General features: G+C 45.0%; 1 protein-coding gene and 1 long non-coding RNA gene across 6 annotated transcripts in view; one reads left to right on the top strand and one right to left on the bottom strand.

The window, feature by feature from the left end:
• CELSR1 (cadherin EGF LAG seven-pass G-type receptor 1) overlaps positions 1–10,754 on the top strand; it is a 164,719-nt gene extending 153,965 nt beyond the window's left edge. For 2 of the 5 annotated variants that reach the window (XM_038153112.1, XM_038153108.1), the window contains exons 28-35: positions 1,473–1,599; positions 3,503–3,628; positions 3,939–4,075; positions 4,519–4,622; positions 5,432–5,599; positions 6,474–6,716; positions 7,010–7,274; positions 8,592–10,754. In XM_038153112.1, coding sequence (XP_038009040.1) covers positions 1,473–1,599; positions 3,503–3,628; positions 3,939–4,075; positions 4,519–4,622; positions 5,432–5,599; positions 6,474–6,716; positions 7,010–7,274; positions 8,592–8,616 — 1,195 coding nt within the window. In that variant the 3' untranslated portion in view covers positions 8,617–10,754. The remainder of the gene's footprint in view (positions 1–1,472; positions 1,600–3,502; positions 3,629–3,938; positions 4,076–4,518; positions 4,623–5,431; positions 5,600–6,473; positions 6,717–7,009; positions 7,275–8,591) is intronic. The other 3 variants (XM_038153111.1, XM_038153109.1, XM_038153110.1) reach the window with 2 other exon arrangements.
• Positions 10,755–10,886: 132 nt separating this feature from the next.
• Positions 10,887–16,735, bottom strand: LOC119707744. The gene is made up of 3 exons (XR_005258837.1): positions 15,427–16,735; positions 12,887–13,017; positions 10,887–12,141 (listed from the first exon to the last, which is right to left on the bottom strand). It is a non-coding gene; the product is annotated as an uncharacterized LOC119707744 (long non-coding RNA).
• Positions 16,736–18,585: the final 1,850 nt, after the last annotated feature.

The following is an 18,585-nucleotide window of genomic DNA, read 5'->3' as shown; positions in this document are numbered from 1 at the left end:
GTTTTGGAGCAGGAAAGAAAAATGGTTTTTTAGAGGAGAGTGTTGGTAGAAGCATTTGGAGCTGCTTCACCCCACACTCTCCTGGGGTTCCCTTGAAGATCCTGTAAAACTTCCACCGTGGTGCTCTGCACCACCAAGTGTAGGCAGGAGAAGGGAAAGATCTATCCTCCAGGTAGTGTCACTGCAGTCCTTCCAGATCTTTCATTATAGTCTCTTCCACACTGTCACTTCACCTCTGTCCATGGCATGCCCAGACAGACATCATTCTGGGTCTCCCTGTGCTTGTCCATGGCTCAGAAGGGTCTCCCCTCTGAGTGCCTGGGTTACTAGCTGTGTCATGGCAGAGACCCACCAACATTCCCATGCTGAGGGCCAGCCTCCCTCCATCCCACGCTCAGTGGGATGAGCAGCATTGCAAGTTGCAGCCTGCCACCTTCCTGAGCTGCTGTGACAGCCTGTTCTCATTAACATCTGTTTTGCCCAAAGCTCAGAATTTACCTGTGAACTCAAATGTGATTAGCTAGTGGCAGTACAGCCCTTTGGGTTTTGGGGTTTTTTTTCCAACGAGGTAGCTGTATGAGATTTCAAATGGCGGCTTTTCATTTTTGTTTTTCAGCTCTGGCTGTAGGGTACTGTGTACACATTGGCATGGCTTTTCCACCCCTGGTGTCCCTGGAGCTAGACTTTGTGGTTCTCTGAACCCTAACCCTAACACTGAGTTTAATGAAAACTAGAATCTGAGGGTGATCTCCCTGGCAACATGGGTGGCCCAGTTAATAGCAGTGTGAAAGGAGCAATGTTGGTGCAGTGCCATGCTCCCCTTGGCATGCCCTTTCCAGCCCCAGTTTCCATGCAGCTGTCAGCTTTGTGCATTCTGAACCCTGACCCCAATAGTGTCTGGGTGTTGAGGATGAGGTCTAAATCTCCCTAAACCAAGCAGTAAAACTGCTACCTAATGGCAGCAATTTTACTCATAATATAAAACTTTTGCCACTAGATTTGTTTATGTCTTTTGAAAGTGTCTGTGGAAATTGTATTTTTAAGCAAACAAAATTTCCCTGAGTACCCTCAATCCAAAACTTTGTGTGGTAACATTGGGAAGGAATGTGAGAGTGAAGGTGACAAACTGAAATGAGATGGACATGGCCATGTACTGCCCAGACATGTTCCTCAGAGTCATCAAGGCTGAACAGCATGGGCTTGTAAAACAGTCAGATTTGTTTGAAGTAACTCTTGGAAACTAACTTGAAAGAAATCACTTTTTTAACATGAACATGCTAAGCTGTGGAGGGTTGCTGTGAGAGAGTTGGAAAGTTGTGGAAACTGGGAGTTGGTGAACACTGCCCTAATTTTCCCAAAGGGCTTTTCCAGTTGCCAAGTTGTTGGGCACATAACACCATCCATGGGGAGAAGTTGGGCTGTTCTCTTGTATCCCATCACACTGCACACATCCATCTGTATTTCCTCTACAGCCCTGTGCTGCGGACAGCGTTCCTGCTCCTGCTGCTTATCAGCGCCACGTGGCTGCTGGGGCTCATGGCAGTCAACAGCGACGTCATGACATTTCACTATCTCTTTGCCATTTTCAGCTGCCTGCAGGTAAGTCGGGTAGCATCTTGTCTGTGGTAGACCTTGGTGAGATCCACTTCCACACCCATAAACCTGCTCAGCATGAGCTAACTTGAGAAAAACAGAGATCTCAAAGCAATTTTTGCTTTCTCTTCTGAAGGAGAGATTTCTTTTCACCAAAACTATAATTTTGAGTAATTATGTCTCTCACTGTTAGTCATTCTCAAGGTAAGTGCACTACCATAGTAACCTGTGACAGTAGGCAGGTATACCTCTTTCATTCTAGAGACAAATTCTTTGTTACTGTGTCCTGTGTGCTCATTCTTAAGTCATCCTGTTGCTATCACAAATGAGAGACTGCTATATTTCACCCAGAGTCAGTGGCTCCAAGTTCAAGGCTTTCACAAATTAAGTTTCTGCTTAAAGAAATTAGACAAATAAGGATTTTCAAATACAGTATGGGTTCTATTATGGGTTTCCTGGGTTGCCTGTCCCAGTTTACACAATTGTTGATTAAAGAAGCAGAGAATAGTTTTTTGTAGGAGGCCTGGCATGGAAGTAATGACAGAGCTTCATGTGGTCACAATTTGAATGTGACCAAGGATGACAGTAACTGCCCTAGCAGGTACCTGCAGTACTAAAACAGCTACTGCAGGACACAGCTGCAGCACAACAGCCACAGCTTGCAGCCACAGAGAAAACAAAGTCTGATGGGTCTCCTTTGGAGACCGCTGTCAGTGCCCTGGAAGCACAGCAGATGGGTCAGCCTGGAGCAAGGCTATTTTGCCACTGCAACTAGTGTGCTCTGTAGTAAATGCACCCACTCAGGCTATAAAACCAGGCTTCCACAAATCTAAAATAAAAGTAAATTAAACATAAACCTGATGAAAGGGATGAAGGTCGGCAGCTGGAATTCTCCAAACTTGCCCAGAGAGGCATAGTGGTATGTGGCATTTCACATCACTGCCTTCTTTGAACTTATGTTTTTAAAGAGACATTTATGTGAATTTTATTAATGAATAATCCCAAAGTGCTAGTGCCAGCTAAGATCACATTTGATTGAATGTTAAGAAAGTGAGCTTGAAGTTTAAAGTTACTCTAAGTCAATTGCTTTGGCTGAAATCATGAAATTCAGGCTTCTTATGATGTTGGTACAGCTGCAACTTCATGAGTATTGACTTTTCTATACTGTGTGTCCAACCAAAGTTGATAACAATTTGGCAGCTGCATTAATTCCCTCAGAGCAAGTACATCTGAAGGCACACACATGTGTGTGCCCTGCCCCCAGCAAAAGCTGTTAATGTGTGTTCCTGGCAGCCACCAACTGCCCAGCCCTGGGGACTTCACTGATTTTCCCACCAGAGGTATGGCTTAACCAAGGACCTTAGGCGACAGAAGTTGGAACCTCTCTGCTCCCAGTACCTCTTCGCATCTCACAAGGCTTTCTAAAATTCTCTTAGACACAGTATTAAGGGCTTCTTTCACAGAAGTTGCCTATTTCCAGAGGCTTTCACTAAAGGCTGTGATGTTTTTCATGTGCTGCTATTGATTTTTCTCATCATCCGTGTAAAAGCTCCAAAATCCCAAATTCTAAAATCTCTGCAATGTTTTCCAGTGGGACATTGAGGTTCCCTTTGGATTTCTTCCCAAATCAAGCTCTGCTCTGTAAATTCTGGAGAAATGCATATTTTTGTATATTTTCCCGGGCCTTTAATGCACATTTGAACTTGGAATCAAATTATGAAGAAGTGCTAGGAGATCAGTCAATGCCATTTCAGTCAAGAAAGAAAATAGTTACTGCTTTTGAAATACACCGTCATGGACTACACACTAGAATTCAGGGGTTGTTTCAAAATGAGTGTTCTCTAATATCTATATTTGCAATATGGTGGTAGTGAAGCATTTACATTTTCCTCTCTCTAAAATTATCCAGGGGCTGTTCATTTTCTTCTTTCACTGCGTATTTAACAAAGAAGTGAGAAAGCACTTGAAGAACACTTTAACTGGAAAGAAACCTCTTCCAGATGATTCTACTGCAACAAGAGCTACATTGTTAACAGTAAGAAAAAAAGCATTGGGAGAAAAAAACATCCTCTTGCTGGCAGAAGTTACCTAAAATAAACTTACAGGTGGCTTATCTGTAATTAAGTGAACTGAATGATTGCTTTCAGTGACTTGTACAAAGACTACTGATGGCTTCTCTCAAAAGTTTTTATTATTATTTTAATTTAAACTTTCATGAGAAAATAATTCTTTTCCCTGGCATCAAAGCCCAATTTGGTTCTTTGAAACTTAATACATTTGTGGGTAACATGAGCTTCTGGAAGGATCATTGACTATGGCTTTATGTCTTTTTTTGTCCCTTTCAGCGATCTCTGAACTGTAACAACACATACATAGAAGAGCCAAACATGTATCGCACAACTATGGGGGAATCCACTGTCTCCCTAGAAAGCACCGTCAGGTCAGCCAAGAGCCACAATAGCTACCTTGCTTATATTCTCAGGTAATCCGGTGGCAGGTGCATGGCTTTCAGGTGCTTGCCTTTCCCTTTTTTATTGCTCTTGTGGGAACCAGAGCTCTGGTTCAAATGCTGCTTGGTTGATGTCCTAACAGTTCTGTTTCATGTGACTGTCATTGTCTTTGGTGCATTTTCTGTTGCATGTGTCTTTGGGGCAGGGTTCCAGCAGCACAGTGGTTAACCTAAGAGTGATGTCACCTATATGGACTGTTATAATTCAGCTGTGTCTCAAGGAGCAGTTTAGCTCATTAGCTTTGGGCTTTTTCAGAGTGTGATTCATGTGGCACAAGGCAGATAGCTACATCAGGATAACCTCTGTCTCAACATAAAGCGACTGTGCAGCGGCAGCTGTCTGCATGTCTGCCTTGTTGTTAAAAACAACAAAGTAAAGTGACCAAGAAGGTTGTCCTCTGTTTTTCTTCTCAAAGGGATGAGACTGCTCATAAACTCAGTGGATCCTCAAGTCAAGCAAGGGCTGGTCAGACTGAAGCAGATTCCTCCATTTTTCATAGGAATCCATCCAAATCCAATGGTAAGAATAACTTCTAAATGCTTTGACCCATTTGTGCACCTTCTTCTCCTCACTTTCTTTGAAGTCTTCTGTAACAGGAAGAATAGTTGGAATAATTAGATGGCATCATTATGCTATTGGCAAAACAAGCTGTGCAGTGGCTGCCTTACAAGGAAATCCTGGAATGAAAGTATCGTATATCTGCTGCTTGTGATGGTTTAATTTTTATCTAATGCTGTCACAACTATTGACAGTTTATGGAATCCCCTTTCTTTCTCACAAATTGATTGTGAGAAAGAAAGGGATTTTCTTTCTTGATTTTTAGTCTGAGAAATTTTAATGTTTGAGACCTTGAGGCAATATTTTCCTTTACTGTTCTGTGGTTTGTACAATAATGAGAAGCACCTTTTGTCTGATTTCCTTTCATTTTGGTCGTGACATTCAGTTTTGTTTTCTTGTAGCAGTTTTTAAGTTAAGTTCATTTCAGATTCTTGGTATTTCTAGATATCTTGTTTTGCTTGTGTGTATTGAGATCCGATAGAGTTACTGTTCTGCGTGTTAAATAGGGAAAAATATGTTCCCACTCTCTTCTGCACATCCTGTACATGTAAAAGGTCCTGCCCACTAGCTGAGCTGAGTGGTTGTGCTTCCCAGTGGTTGTGCTGCAGTCCTTCTGAATTTATCCTATATACACTTACAGATGTAAGAGCTCATTCCTGTCATGGCCTGGACCAATGCCTGCCTTTCCTTTATCCTTGTGCCTTTGTCAGGTGGATTTGTTCAGCTCCTATTTACATTTCACCTCTGTGTTTCCCCATCCACATTTGCAGAGCATGATTCAGACTCTGACAGCGAGCTGTCCCTCGATGAGCACAGCAGTTCTTACGCCTCTTCCCATTCATCGGACAGCGAGGAGGATGGACTGGAGACAGAGAACAAGTGGAACACATCTACTTCCAAAAACAACGAACATGGCCCACTCCACAGCACACCCAAAGGTACCCCCAGTGCGAAGGGAGGGCAGTGGTGCTCTAAAATCGCTTTAAATTAGCTGGGATAAATTTGCCATGCTCCCATGTGACTGAGGCAGCATCTCTACCTCTGTGCCTTGCTTCTGTAGAGATCCTTGTTGTTTCCAGCTTAGAGACCTTTCTTCTTCCAAAGGCTTGTTCACAGGGGTGACTGAGTACAGAATCACATGGAATTGCACAGAGTGCTGAATGCCTTAAGGCAGGCAGCTTTGGAGGCAGGTCCCCACAGCTCTTGGACATGGCACTACCAAGCCAGCAAAATCTCCTATGAAAAAGAGGAGAAAGAGGCCACTTGTTTTGAGGGCAGGGGGAAGAAATGCCTGCCTCTCCTCATGCAATAAAGGCATTGATGTTGGGGAGGTCCTGGCCCTAAAGAGTTGGCAGTCATTGACCATTAATATAATTTCTGTGTGTCAGGGTGCAGGCACTTCTAAACCTAGTTGATCCTTTCCTAATGAAAGGCAACTTTGAATGACAAACATCCAGGCTGTGTGCTGTGGCTCTTCATAGATACAGCACAGGGTGCCTGGGGTGCCCTCAGCATTCAGAAACTAACCTCCCCAAGGAGGGATCTCTGACCCTGGAGAGCTGAGAGGGCAAGTTTGCCTCACACTTCTCCATAATCGAGCTAGCAACCTCACTCTCGGAAGGGTTTGGACACCCTGCCATCCTACCAGGTGATTTTTGGGGATTTAATGCAGCCCGAGGGCAGTGCAGTCCAGCAAGGACCAACTGATTGCTCTGGTTTGATACACACTCCCTCTCCAGCCACAGAGGCCAGGCAGTGGTTGAGAGAATATATCAAAAGTGTTTTTTGAGCTAGTGTTTTTTTGCATTGCAGTTGATACCCTTCTCAATCATGTGAAACCCTATTGGCCCACAGAGTGCGTAACAACCAGTGACGGCGAGGACCCGGGTAGGAAACAAAAACTCAAAGTAGAGACCAAGGTCAACGTAGAGCTTCACAGGGAGAACCAGGTGAACCACAGCAATGAAGCACCCCAGGACAAGGAGAACGAAGGGCAGCAGAAGGAGAACAGACCTCTGGCCCACCAGAATAACCAGCAGCCGGAACAGAGGAAAGGTAGCACGGCCAACCCAGCCTCACAGTTGGATTGGGAGACTGGGGGGTTAACAAGTATTAATTAGTTTAAAAGGTAGCTCTGTCAGGGAAAAATACTTTCCAAATGGCTCCAACCTGTGTAGCCAGATACACCATGGGAAGCTAGTAGGTAGTTGTTGTAGTCTAATCTGTTGGTTATGAATGAAATGCCAAACTAGAAGTCTTAGTAAGAAATAGAGACTGTAACATCTCACATGTACTTTAAATTACTGATACACTTAAAAAATTTTATTATTCCCTCTTTTCCTTCACAGGCATCTTAAAAAATAAAGTTACCTACCCTCCCCCACTGGTGGATAAGAACATGAAGAATCGTTTGCGGGAAAAGCTGTCCGATTACAATCAGAGCACAGTCTCATCCAGGACTACTTCCCTAGGGACAAATGAGGGGGTCCGCTCTCCTTCGGACTCAGGGGTAACAGTGAAAAATGTTCGGAGGGAGCAGTCTCGAGACCAGCTCAATGGCATGGCCATGAGCCTCCACGTGGGAACAGGACATGCTGACACCTCTGACTCAGAGTAAGTGCCACATCGGGATGCCCTGGCTGACCTCCTATGGTCTCACCCTTCACCTTCCAACCCCAGACTCACACATGAACAAAACTTTCTTCTGGTGACTGGCCAGAGTCCTTCACCAGTGACTGTCTTGATGGTTTGCCCATACCATGGGTTTCAGTCATGAGAAGGCCCAAAACAGGTGTGATGGGCAAGGTGCTGTGACAGACGCCTGCTACTGGGTCACCCTGGCATGCTCTGAACTGGCAGGCTGATGTGGTACTGGCACACTTGGACAGGAGCAGCCTTATTCTGCCCTGCCACCCTGCTGGGATTGTGTGGGGAAAGGCACCAGGCTGTGGGGGGCAGGGTGTGAGCATCCATCTGGGCAGAGGAAAACAATGGCTGAGGCAGGAGACCCCAAGGCTGGAGAGAAAACCAAGCTACTGATCCTAAATTACCAGGCATGTAATTCCCACTTGCTGCATGGCAATCAGTGTGTGAATTTACCACTGTAAACTAAATCAAATATAAACAAAAGGCTGAGCAAGCTCTCAGCCAAAGGGAATTCCTAGGAACCTCATTACTCATCATAATTCTTGCATTTCAAATTATGACAACAGCCATATGTAAAGCCTCTGCAGGCATTTTATGCATATAGTCTCATTTTTTATTAACATGAATAATAGTCTTAATCTTCCACCAAACCAAGAAAAAATTTCTCACCCAGCTTTAACTCTGGCACTGTCCCACCAGGCTTTAAATACCCCTGTTGTCTGGTGCACAGACCATTCCCACCTCACTCTAAAAGTACATCTTTTGGCTGCTGGGAGTTGGCTGATGAAATAGATCCTAGTTAGCCAGGAAACATGGACATTTTGAATAAGCCATAACTGAATAAGCTGCTAGCAGGTAACACAGTCATGACTGGAGAATAACTCACCAGCTTGTACTAAGCAACTGTGTTATCTCCCGAGCTTTGGCCTAATGGAAAGCTCTGCTGTTGGCAGCAGATTGCATGAATCCATCTGATACACCAGGTTTCTAGCAGCTTGTAAGATCTGTGTGTGAACCTTGTATCCTCAGCAAAGCATTAGACAAATACAAGCCCTCTGTAGAGCTCCTTCTAAAGCATTTCTGTTGTGTACTACCTGGAATTGTTTCTCCCAGCTGGTCTTCCCCTCCAGGACAGCATCTCCCTTGCAAGCATTGGATTGGCAAGGCGTGGTAACTTCACAGAGCATGAGCCCTTACTAAAAACGATTAGGTGGGTTTGGGTGGAGTGGTTTGCCTGTGCCTGTTTAACCCTAAGCCTGCACCATCACTTCTTCTCACTAACAGAGGCAGTAATGAAACTTCAATTTGAACCATCAGGAAATTGTGATCGCCTCTGCACGGTTCCGCCTCCTCGCCGTGCTGCCCGCCTCGGACTTCATCAGAGCGGCCCCACAGTGAGGAGGATGAAGTGGGCATCCATTCCCACATGGTTTCACCTTCTGGCAGAATCCTGACTGCTCCCAGCACTGACATAGTGCCCTCTGGCAATAAGGGCTCTGTGTGGTACACTCCTCCCACAGGAACCCGCGCTGCAAACACGGCAACAGAAACAGGGGTGCACTGTGATGGACAGATACCTGTGCACGGTGCAGGCAGTGCTGCAGGGCTTGCTTGTTACAGGGGAGAACCAAGGAAGAACATTGCTTCCTAGTGGACCTACAATAAGCCTGAAGACAAGCACTAGGAGGTGTCTCTTGTGGAGTTTTGATGGCTACAGCATGAACCCTTGAGGTTGCTGAGCTCTAGGGAGCAATATTGCAACAAGTGTCCTTTGGTTTCTATGCCAGCATCTCTGTCCACCCCTCTACGGACACGTCGTCTTAAGAAAATAAATCCTTTATATATATATATAAAAAGTGTAGATACTTTTATATATTTTGTATGGTGTTGCTAAAGAAAAAGTTCCTTTGTATATTTTACATTTATACTGATCTTCTTAATTTGATAATAGGAAATCAATTTAAAAAGATGTTTTGATATTTTTTATATGAACATTGCACAGTTTTACTTGAATTTGGCGTTTGATAAGTAACTGAGGTTTGCATGGAAGCCACATTCAGACACAATGCAGTTTTCAAAGTAATACAGTAAAGATTACATCAAAGTCCATGACTATAATTTATAAGTTTTGTTAACAGATTTTGGAACACTTTGAGGGCACAGTATGTTTTTCTCATAACCTCTTCTAAAACCCACAAAAATTTCTTTTTTTCATTTTTTAGTATTTTGATCTCTTCTCACAAGTGCATTGTAGTGTTCAGGAACTGAACTTCAGGACTACATGTATTTTTTTTTTCAACACAGTCCTTGTCTGGAAGAAGTCAAATCAGTGTTTTCCTTAGTAAGAACAAGAAAATAATTGATGTGATTGTATGGTTCTGCAACAAACCAGCATTCTGTGTGTCCCAAGGAGAGGGCCCTCCTCCCATGGGTCAAGTTCTGCCTCAGGTGCAATATTTTTTTCCTCTTTCTTGCTCACTGGATTCAGCACATCGCTAATCAAAGCAGAAATACAAGACTTAAAAGGTGTCCAGATTTCTCTGCCCAATTCTTTGACAAAGGCTTGGCCTTCTTGATATTTCAGAAAGCTCATGGCAGGTTTAAGGTTTCATGTTTCCCACAAAATGTGCTGGTTTCACAGGTATAGGAAAGTTAAGTATGACCTGTCTGCTGTCTTCACCTTCCTGCAATGTTTACAGAAAGAGGAAAAGTAAGATGTGAGTTTGCATCCAGCAGTGTGAGGCAGAGCTCAGCTGGTGGCTCCCACGGTGGGAATATGTGATTCCGAGGATGACGATGGTGTGCCTGTGCCTGCTCTCTGCCAGCAAGGCTTTCAGGAGCTCCTTGCTCACCATGGCAGCCTTTTTGGGAAAATACTGGCTATTGTTTGTGCAAATGTGTGTGAAAGAGAAGAAACAGAAAATGGGGCTAAATAAAATGCAGGAGTTGAGGAAAAGATGAGAAACTGTATGCTGTAATCTGGGTTTCATTATATTCCTATGCATTTTCAAAGTATCAAGGAGGCCTTTGGAAGGGGAGAGGGAGGAAAGATGCTGTTCCTTTAAAAATTATGCAACATCCTGTGTGACATTTTGTGACAGAAAAAAAAATTTGAATGTTTTAAGGGTCTGGCACTTGGCTATGTGCTCAGGCATTGTGTATAACCATGCTAGTTGTTCTTACATCTGTGTATGTATATTTTGTCCCAGTAGATGTAGGTAGTTTTTATTTTGATCAGAATTGTTGCAGTAAATGAGGGTCAGTTGTATTAATGACAAAAAAAATTAAAACCTATTTTTATGACTTTTAAAAAGCTTTATGGCAGATTAGACACTGGAAGTTTGTTTTGGTTTTTTTTTAACAAATGTATATTTATTATTGTGCAGAACACTGGAATTGCGGCACAGATGAAAGGAGAATTTACAATAAATTAAGACATTTTTTGAACTTGTATTCTTCCTCTGGTGGTTTATTTTTAAGTGCAGCACAGATAATGAGGGTCCAAATGGCATTTCCTGGGGATTAGCAGGAGCAGGAGCATCCAGGCGCCCATCTCAGCAGAGGCTGTTCAGCACCAAGCAGCCTGTGCACCCCCCTTGCAGCCCAGGGCCCGTGCTGGCACAGGCTGGCACAGTGTGCATCACGGTGCAGCCCAACCCTGCGGAGCCTTTCACACCTGGGAAATGCTCCATGGAAGAGGAATGCCCTCTGCTAGCCCAGAGCAAAGCAGATCACCAGGAAAGCATCAGATTTAGAAAAGGACGTGGGAGAGCAGCTCGAGGGGAGTGGCAGCCAGCCCAGCCCACAGCCTGCAGTGAGTGACAAGAGCCTTCTCAGACAGTCTGGGCTCCATCCTTGGCTCTCCCAAGCCATGGTCCTGCTCACTCAGTCCTTTCCAGGCTGCTGTGCAAATCCTCACTCATGCATCTCAGAAGGCACAGCAGTGACCTGCACATGTCTTGTCAGCTTTCTGCAAATAAAAGCATTGCTCAGTGTCAACTGGCCAGTGTGAAGCCAGGTGGAGAGAGCCTGGCTTCTGACTTAGGAGCAAAATCAAATCTTCAGGATCTTCAGTTTGGAAACAGCTCTGCCAAAACTTGCCACTAAACAAACTCAAGTAATTATCCCAAAGGGAAACTGTTATTCATTTTATGGTACAAGTGCATTATTTGGTGGAAAACTGAGGTTTTTTCTCAAGTATTAGTTCACCATTCTGTGGAGAAGCAGAAATAAGCCTCAGGCTTTCACATAAGCAGGTTAAGTGAAGGGAGAGACCAGCCTGTGATCCTGTCTCCAGCAGCAACCTACAGCATATGTTTAGGAAAAGAGGATTATCAGACACAAGGTACGTGGCAAGGTGGCCCCTGCAGGGTCTACAGCCCCCAGCTCTCTGCAGCTCAGGGCTTCCCAGAGGGAGGGGTTGTGCTTGTCTCCAGCAGCCCATCTATTTCCCTCATACATCTCTCGTGTTGTTTTGAATCCATTTAAACTTCCAGTACACAGCAGGCTGCCTGATTCAGCAAGACAAATTTCTTCCTTCAGCTTCATTGCTGTCCCCTACACCTTTGCTGCTTGCAGCAGGAGAGGCAGAGGTAATCACCTCTCAGTCACCTTCTCCAGGTCAAAGAGAGAGACAGGCTCTGTCCTAGAGTGCTTGAGTAATCTCCTTCCAGCTGGGCAGCTTGGATCTCCGTTCCATGTGCAGAAACACTGCTGAACCTTTTACTCTTCCTTCTTGCCCTTCTTCAACCCATTACCAGGTCAACTGTAGCTTTTTTTGGTGGTGGCAGGGAGAGGAGAGACCAGAGCAGTCCACAAAATGCAAGCAATAGGCCTGTCAACACCCCCAAAAAAGGAATTTAAGAATCTCTATTTCATTCACTTTTCCTGTCCTAATCTTTGCAGTGATATTTGGCCTAAGCAAATTGTAGCAAAAAATTCCAAAAGAGATGCAGCACTGGCAGCAGCACGGCATGGTACGGCTGCAGTAACATAAGCAGTCATGCAGCCTCTGTCTAGAAGTCCTAAACAATAATTCCAGTAGAATTGCCTGCAATAGCATTTCTGTGGATGATGAGTTTGTTTGTCTGAATCCTTATGCCATGCTTAGGCACACAGCCTGCTCAGCTGGAGAGGATGCTCCTGCCAAGGTCTGGGGGCATCACTGAAAGGAAATCCCCAGCAGCCCGGGTGAGACAGCACCACTGCCCACACCAACACCACCTGCGGCTCCAGGAGCAGTCTGGGAGGCATTTGGGCCTCACAGCCTCCTCTGCAGAGGTTCTGCCCTGCCTTTATGCTCCTGTTCACACATGTGCAACTCACTTCTCCTCTGTAGAAGAAGCAATTTGTACTGGACTCATTTTCCATTTTAGTCTATTGATTTTGGGATCCATCCTCCAGTTTCACATACTCATTTTGGATTTTAGTCCTGTCCATGAGGATGCCTGGAGGCAGCATCTGCAACATTTACAAGCTACCTTTTATTTAATCATTCAAACCAAGAATGAAAATATTAAGTAAAACTAAGCCCAAGAGGGCTTTTGTAACACTTCTTGCCAAGCACGTTTTGCACCTACCTCGTACTGATTAACATCAGCTGCTGTGACAGTGTTTTGTGTATGGGAATAAAGTGTGAGGCAGTATCAAACCATTTACTGAAGACATGTTCCATCTGCTGCTGCTGCTCCTTTATCCACCATGCCAGGCACTGCATTAAAGAAAATCAGATTAATCTGAAGTGTGTGTGGCAAAGAGACTGTGTTAATTCATGATCGTCTTCTAAATACTTCAAAGCATTTGTAAGTGCCCCCAGGAACCCCCAGAGCTCTGAACTGTGCTGGTGTGTCCCCTTCTGCCTTGGTCAGACATCTGCTGCTGCCATCCCTCTACTCAAAGATACTTCTGAAGAGTATCCACTCCTTCAAACGAAGATTTTGCACAGTCTGAACATATTGTCTTTATTTGGAGGGAGGCCCAGACTGATTTCTCTGGGCCTGATGCTCCATGGAGGTGCTGTGAGAGCCCAGCCTCTGCACTGGGTCAGGGGACACTGCAGAGGTGGAGCAGAGCTGAGCCCCTCTTAGGGAGAGAACTGTGCTGGAGGACAGAGGTGCCCTGTCCCCTGACAGCTGCCATGTGTCCCCAGGGCCACCCTTGGTCAAAACGTGGCGTGCCCTGCCCAGCACGCCCTGACTTCTGGGGCCCCCCTGACCTCCTCAAAGCCATCATTTTACATGAGATGCACCCAGGAAACACAAATGAGCTCACAGCTCTGGCTTTACAGGTGCTGCCACTCTCTTTCATTAAAATAATTGTGCCACCAGCGGGGTGGTTTGCTGTACTACAGATTCCTACAGACTGGGGCTTTTCCCCTCCAGAGATGTAACGGTTTGCAAACCCACTAGCCCCTTGGGTTAGTGTGTAAAAAATCTCTTGCTTTTGGTCATTTGATAGAAGCTCTTTGGAAGTTCAACTTGAATGATCTTGTTTGCATGTTCAGCCTGTATTGTGCTTTCCAAGCAGAGAAGATAGAGCTGAGTCTGTTATTTTGTGTTTTTGTTAGATATTCATACACTCAAGGGAACAGTGAGCATGGGAAGTCTTGTGTTTGTATAAACAGGGCAGCTGAAGCAGAGGGTCCTTGTGAATGATCCATTCCCTTCAGGTTAGGAACATCCCATTGAATCCCAAACAAAGCAGCAGCAGCTGTGGTTGGGAGCCAGCACAGTGAACAAGTTTCCAGGGGAAACCATAAATCAGCCATTGATTTTGAGAAAAATCAATACCTTGTATTACATGTTTATTTCCTGAATGAAACAATCAGAAATGCCTAGAATGGTTAACTCCATCACTTACAGATGCACAGGTTTCAGGGATGGAAAGGATCAGGGAAAAGTCCAGTTGGCTTAGGGGCTTTAGGGGTTAGGGCTCATACTGCAGGCACAAAAAGGCCAAATGAATGGGAGTGAGCTGCCACCAAAGCACTCCTGACACACAGCTTTCTCCACCGGGCTGTGCAAGGAAAAACATTTTCCTGGCTGATCTTATCTGGGTTATGCCAAGCACAGTGACAGGGCAGGTCCTCAAGCATCCATCTGCATCACTTCCCTGTGGGCAGATCCGCACCACAGCCAGTGCCATGGACACAGAGGTAAACCCAAAGGGCTTCTGACAAGGCTTTGCTTTACTGGAGCAGACCAGCAACAAAGCACTCCCGTTTCTTGCAGAGTGATACACAGATACACCCTGCATCCCTTGGGATTTTCTGCAAGCTCCATGTGTTCAACATTCCTCTTAGGAGGTTTAACGTGGGAGCTTCAAGCCTGGCCTCCTCTGGGCTGGCTTTTCATGGCAGGGGCTCAGAGCAGCAGCATGAGCTACAGGAAGTGCATTGTGATTAAAGCCTTGGACAGTTGTGCAAGAAGCACTGCAGCAGAGCTGCCTGCTCTAATTCCTAGGATCAATCTGTTGTGCTTACAGCATTTACATGTTTCTCCTGATCCATCAGTGATGCTCTCCTCAGAAAGAAGGCAGCTTGCAGGGAGCCACCTTAAAAGTCATCAGTCTCAGCCCTCAAAGTCATCAGTCTCAGCTCTCCTCCCAGTATGGAATTCCCCTGCTTGCTCTGGAGCTCAAGCACCACTGTTGCATTGCAGTGCAGAGGAGACACTCCACATGAGGACAGTCTCTGCTCCATGAAATGGTTGTGTGTTAAATAAGGCTCAACACCTGGCTACTGATCAGTTCAGAGATCCTTCCTGTGCTGTCTCCTTCACCCCAAAAGGCAGGTGGAAAACTAACTCAGTGTAACAATCTTATACCCTAAAGCACCTTTAATATGTAAACCCAGTGTAATTATTCTGATTAATTTCTAAAGGTGTTACTATATGAGTAACTACTAATAGTACATAAAGTGATTTTCAGTTTAAAAGCCACACCTGAAAGCTTTCAAACTTGTAATAGATTGGTCACATGGTTTTACTACATCTAGCAAATTTGCTAACAGGCATGGAGCTGTTGGTGTGACATGGCCCAGAGAGTCCTTCGAGTACTCTCAGAGAGGAGAGATAAAAATGTGTGAAGAGTAGTTAAGTGACTAGATTAAAATAGAAAATACCTTTAATCCAGCACCAATCTGAAATCCACCAGATGCTACACCGCTAGTTATCCTATTTTGGCATACCAGTCCATTTTATGTTTACCATCCATCCTTCCTTGATGTTTACAGTTTCATACAAAGCCTCATGCAGTGTAATGAGACCAGACCAGACCAGCTGAGTTTGCTTTGCCACCAGGCTGGAGCTGCAGCAGGGCTGGGGACGCAGCCTTTGAGACAGATTTCCAAAGAGATTTGTGCTACCCTTTTTTAGATGCAAATTTCACTGAAGTCCTTCAAATGAGAGAAGAAATGTTCCATCACGGGTTTTCACTCAGTCTCTCCTGTGTTGCACTGAGAAGTGGCACAGCCCAGGATTTTCCTGGCGCTGGTGTTCGGCAGCCCTGGAGAACACAGCAAGCTGGGAGGCAGACAGAGGAAATCTCCTGTACCTGGCACAGGGAAGAGCAGCACATGGGGATCTCCCCGCTCCCAAGGACACGGCTGAACTTCCTGTCTCTGCTCTGATCACATTTCATTGAAATAAAAAGAGAACTGGATGCACAGAGAGATAAACAGCTGGCTCCCACAAAGTCAGTGCCACATGTATCTCTTTCCTCCCTGGGGGCATTCTTAGAGAAAAGGAAGAATTCACCATTTGTCTAGGAGTCCAACCTTAAGTTTTTTGATACGACCCAGATGTCCCATCTGCCAGCCAGAACTGCCACCAACACTGCTTGCAGACTACATCCAGCCCATGCAACCCCAGAGACACAAACCCAGGAGCCCTGCAGGAATGCAAAGCACCCGAGGAATTTCTGTCATGAGTCCTCACAGCACTTCTGGAGAAACCCAGGACAGAGTAGTCAGGTCGCTCTTCTCTTGATGAATCTTCTTACTGGAAGTAGGTCTTCTGTTGCTCTTCACCACAGGGACTGATATGCTGTAATTACAAGAATGGTATTTTCCTGAGCCTCCTCAAAAGATGATGATACTGAATGGGAATGGTCCCACTGAATTATCAGAGTGGGGCAGCCACCCAAGAAAACTTAATTTCTCCAGGTAGGCTCTGTTTAAGGGGTATCTGTCCATGTGTTTCATTGCTTCTAGGACCTTAAACTTGCAGACTGAGTTGGAAGCTCTTTTGTATTGAAGAAATTACTCTGTATGCTGCAAACCTGCACAGAATGAGGAGTCCATTCACTTTTTGTATTCTCAAGTTTCTGTAGCTGGCGCTATGCCTGCAGTAAAAAGCAAGTTATTTTAGAAAAGAAAAACCCCAAAAGTCAGTGTTCATCAGAACCCTCACATATTCAAAATCTGGTATTAGTTCTCAAGAAAAAAAAAAACAAAAAACAAAAAAAAAAAAAAAAAACAAACCCCCCAAAAAACCCCAACCAAACAAACAAACAACAACAACAACAAAAAAAAACCCAAACAAAAAACCCTCCCATTCAAGAACCAGATGAGATGAAATTTGAGAGTGCCCAGGAAACAAATGACCTGCACAGCCTGGCACAGGGAAAGAGGGCAGGCAGGACCTGAACTCTGATGAAAAGGTGTGTGCTTTCCCTGCTGCCAGGCTGTCTCTGCCCAGCCCCAGGGAGAGTTTGGCTCTTAAAAGGTGCTGTGCTTCTCAGCCAGCTCATGGCTGTACTGACATGCCTGGGCAGCTCTATCCCTGCCCTGAGCAAACCCACCGAGGGGCAATTCTTCCAATGGATTGGCTCGGCAAAAATCTAAAACAAAAGGGAAAAACTCACAATTACAGATGTGCTGATTGCTACCATCTCCCCACAACGCTGCCCACGGCTGGGAGGGATAATCGTGATGCCCTGGTGCCTCCTGGTGCTGAAGCTGGAAACGGCACATCACCTCCCTGCATCACTGGTGAGTACCACATTGCTGTGATTATCGCATTCATCACAAATAATTTCATTTTGTTCAGTGCTTTGAAGCACGTAAACACATATAAATGCAGAGAAATTGGTTTTAAAATGAAACCCGAGAGTGTTTGATGGCCCTGGGATCCCCCTGCAGCTCACTGTGCCGTCCCTGGCTGCAGAACCCAACACGGTCAGAGACCCTCCCCAGCCCTTCCTGTGCTGAAGACTCCAAGCTGAAAGGGTTCTTTCGGACAAAGAGAGGTTAGAAAATTCTGGTTTGGGAATAAAGGTGGAAGAGGAAATTGTATCCTTTACTCTGAAACAGCCTGATCCTGAAATCCCCAGAAGCACAGGCTGTGCTGTCAACCTTCACTCCAGTCCCACCTCCTTGCCTTCGGGGCAGAGTCTGCACAGGAGGCTGCACACACTCATGTCCCAGCTTCCAGGGAGAGCTCAGCCTTGTCCATAGGGGCTGCATTCAATATTCACATATATAAAAGTACAAATTTAAATCCTGCATCCAAAAATTTGGTTGTTTTTTTTTTTTGCTTGTATGCTAAAAATATAGACCTACTCTAAAAAGGATAAAGCTTTATATAAACAACAGCAGCTTTGCTCCCTGTGGTTTGCAGCAAAAGAGAGAAAGCAGCTAGAGAGAGTGAACACTCAGTTTTGAAATGGGAGGCTGACAGCTCCTCTCAGCCCTAAAAGCCAATGCAAAGAGCCAATGCATTTACTGCTGGACTGCAAATACTGCACTCCCATAGTGCAAATGAAATCCTTCACCACACCTGTGCAACATCTCAATGTTCCAAAGATCCAAAGATCCAGGTGAAGAGAGAATCACAGGACAGCCCTGCTCTCCTTGCAGGGGGACACTTCTGTCCTCCAGCACCAGCTGGGGCAGGAACACTGCTAAGATGGAGCAAAACCAGGAGTGCAATTAAGACAGGTTTTACACAAGCACTTCTGGAAATAAACTGCACTTGGAGTGCAATTTTTCAGCCATTATACACTCAGAAACACAGACTTCAAATATACTCACAGGGCACAACAGAGATTTCAATTCAGACCCAGCCTTAGCTGACACGAGTGGTGGTTTTTCAGTTACATGATCCTGGTCGTGTTATCACATTTTCTACTTTGGAAGGAAAGTCCTTTTCTAAATAGTTATGCATGTGAGTCCTTGAAACCAAATATTTCAAGACCTGAAAAGCTTAATGACATCTTGAAAGTAAAATAACCTGTTTGCAATTTGTTGCCCAAAGCAGCAGAAGAATTGACCAAAAAAGTG

Source organism: Motacilla alba, chromosome 1A (genome assembly GCF_015832195.1).
Source record: "Motacilla alba alba isolate MOTALB_02 chromosome 1A, Motacilla_alba_V1.0_pri, whole genome shotgun sequence".
NCBI lineage: Eukaryota > Metazoa > Chordata > Aves > Passeriformes > Motacillidae > Motacilla > Motacilla alba.
Note: the sequence above shows the minus strand (reverse complement) of the source record. Positions and strands in the feature narration are given on the sequence as shown.